This window comes from Lactuca serriola, chromosome 9, assembly GCF_051521515.1.
Source record: "Lactuca serriola cultivar US96UC23 chromosome 9, Lser_US96UC23_V15, whole genome shotgun sequence".
Classification (NCBI taxonomy): Eukaryota; Viridiplantae; Streptophyta; class Magnoliopsida; order Asterales; family Asteraceae; genus Lactuca; species Lactuca serriola.
The window spans coordinates 22,488,473-22,490,728 of NC_136416.1; the positions used below are offsets into that span (position 1 = coordinate 22,488,473).

Genomic DNA, 2,256 nt, shown 5'->3' on the forward strand with positions numbered 1-2,256 from the left:
CCCTAGAACAAGTGCCAAATTGCATGTTCAGTCCCTATTTTTGAAAATTAACTTGGACCGTCCCTCATGCATTTGAATACTACCCGCCCAGTCCCTATTGTCGTTAAACGTTAGATTTCTCCGTTTGGGTGCCCCACGTGCCCTGCACGCAGGGGTATTTTTGTCATTTCATGTCTCGTGCCCCTATTAGAGCCGTTGCCCCTCCCCTGCTTTCATTTATCTTCGTAGCCCTTCTTCCCCATTACTTCTTTCCCATTTCGTTCTTCGATTTCCCTTCTCCAACCAACAAAAATGGCAATTAGATGCAATTGTGGAGCTGAAGCTGTGATTCGTACCTCATGGAGCAAGAACAACCCTGGAAAACGTTATTATGCTTGTTTTAACCCGGTTAATTTCGATTTCTTGACAAATCTAACCTAATCTCCTAATTTCTCCTTTTTTTTTGTAAATTTTAGCATTGCTAAATTTTTCTACACGGTATTTTGTAGGCTCGTTGTTGCAAGTTCATTGGTTGGGTGGTGGAGGATCAGAAATGTGCTTGTATGAACATAAGGATGAAGCTTGAACAACAAAATCTGAAACTGAAGTTGTATCTAGCTATTAGTTGGTTTCTGTTTGTGTCAATTCTAGTGTACAAAGTATAGGATAAGTTCTTAGACCAAAGTTGGATGTATCGGTTTAAATGTTAATGAAAATTGGGTGTTTTTTTGGTAATTGCCAAACATGTATTCAGACCAAAGTTGGATGTATCAGTTTGCATGTATTCAGACCAAAGTTTGTAACTGCCAAACATGTATTCAGACCAAAGTATTCTTACCAAAACAACCATTTATGTCATATCATTAAGTCATCAAACCATTACAAACATGCATCCATACATTAACAACCTAATTAATCACTAAGTCATTCAAACCATTACAAACATTAAGTCATCAAACCATTACAACTATCATAGTTAAAGAAGTAGCATAACATTAGTTCAAACTGAAATTACAGACCCAAAATACATGAACTAACATTGTTTCAATTACATCAAAAGCATTAGCATTCAAAAGACAAGAAAGTAATACACAAACACTAAACCATCAGATTTTTCCCCTTGTTCACAACACATGAGTTCTGTCCCACACCAACATTCTGTCCCACATCACTACCACCAACATTCTATCTCACATCATTACCACTGGCCTGTGATCCTCCCACTGCCTGCCCCTTGCAGCTCCTTCCATTATGCCCAACATTTCCACACTTTGAACATCTAACTGTTCTAGTCCCTTTAGCACTATCATCTTCAGTAGAAGATCTTCTTCTTTTCTTTTTTGGCCTACCAATAGGCACATGATGTTTTGGTGGTAGTAACTTTGTTGAACAAGTACTTTTTGTCCACATCATCCTCCCATTAATTGGTTCAATTTTAAAGGCATACATCTCTTGCCATGTCTTCAACCAGTACGTTGGGTGAACCCATGTTTCAGGTATCCCAACATTCTCATTATTTCTCCTCATATCCCATATAGCTACAATTGTGTGATTGCATGGTATGCCAGTGACCTCCCACTTGTTACATGAGCATGTACTTTGTGTTATGTCAACTACACATTGGTCCACACCTTCACCACCTGTGAACTGATACTTCCCATTTCCACAAAACACAGCCCTATACTTTGCAGCTTCAGCTTTGATCTTCTCTAGAGTCTCGGTAGCTGTAGGATTTAGTGGTCCAGAGCATTTGTCAATTGTCTTTTGGACAACAACAAGCTTCTTCATTATGTACTCTCTAATAAACTCCAAGCAACTTATAATTGGTCTTTCACGACCCTTGACAAGTTTGCTATTCAATGTCTCACAAAGGGTGTTTAACAATGCATCACAATGTGCTCTTCCTATAGAATAACAATGTTGCATCATAATTTTTAGTAATCTTTTAAGATGAATACAATCAACAATGTTGAAGAATTCTAACATGTATAACTAACCTGTGAAGTGAGGTATGGACCAATGTTGGGGTGGCATGGCTTTAAGCCATTCATATACATCATTGTTCAATTTCTACAGTTCCTCCATTGCAAGATTGAATTGTTGAATAGTTGTTGTTGTTTCACATTTCCAGAGACAATCTTTAAACTCCTTGCCCCTCCACTTCCGCTTCATATTCTCATGGATATGACGAAGGCAAAATCTATTTTCTGCACATGGAAACAATTTCGCAATTGCAGGCAACACACCCTACAACATAAACACAGTCAATTTTATATA

The 2,256-nt window shown here is 38.1% G+C and overlaps 1 protein-coding gene across 1 annotated transcript; it reads right to left on the reverse strand.

The window, feature by feature from the left end:
- Positions 1–1,164: 1,164 nt before the first annotated feature.
- On the reverse strand, positions 1,165–2,013 carry LOC145075436 (uncharacterized). Its single transcript, XM_079021686.1, has 2 exons — positions 1,977–2,013; positions 1,165–1,883 (listed from the first exon to the last, which is right to left on the reverse strand). Exons 1-2 carry the CDS (start codon positions 2,011–2,013, stop codon positions 1,165–1,167), a joined length of 756 nt encoding a protein of 251 aa, XP_078877812.1.
- Positions 2,014–2,256: the final 243 nt, after the last annotated feature.

What these genes read in the sequence shown, in the direction of transcription:
- LOC145075436 (XM_079021686.1), bottom strand. Translation starts at nt 2,013, where the DNA reads ATGCCACCCCAACATTGGTCCATACCTCACTTCACAG. An exon ending in GTCCATACCTCACTTCACAG is followed by an intron (nt 1,884 to 1,976) that starts GTTAGTTATACA and finishes GTTATTCTATAG; the next exon opens with GAAGAGCACATTGTGATGCA.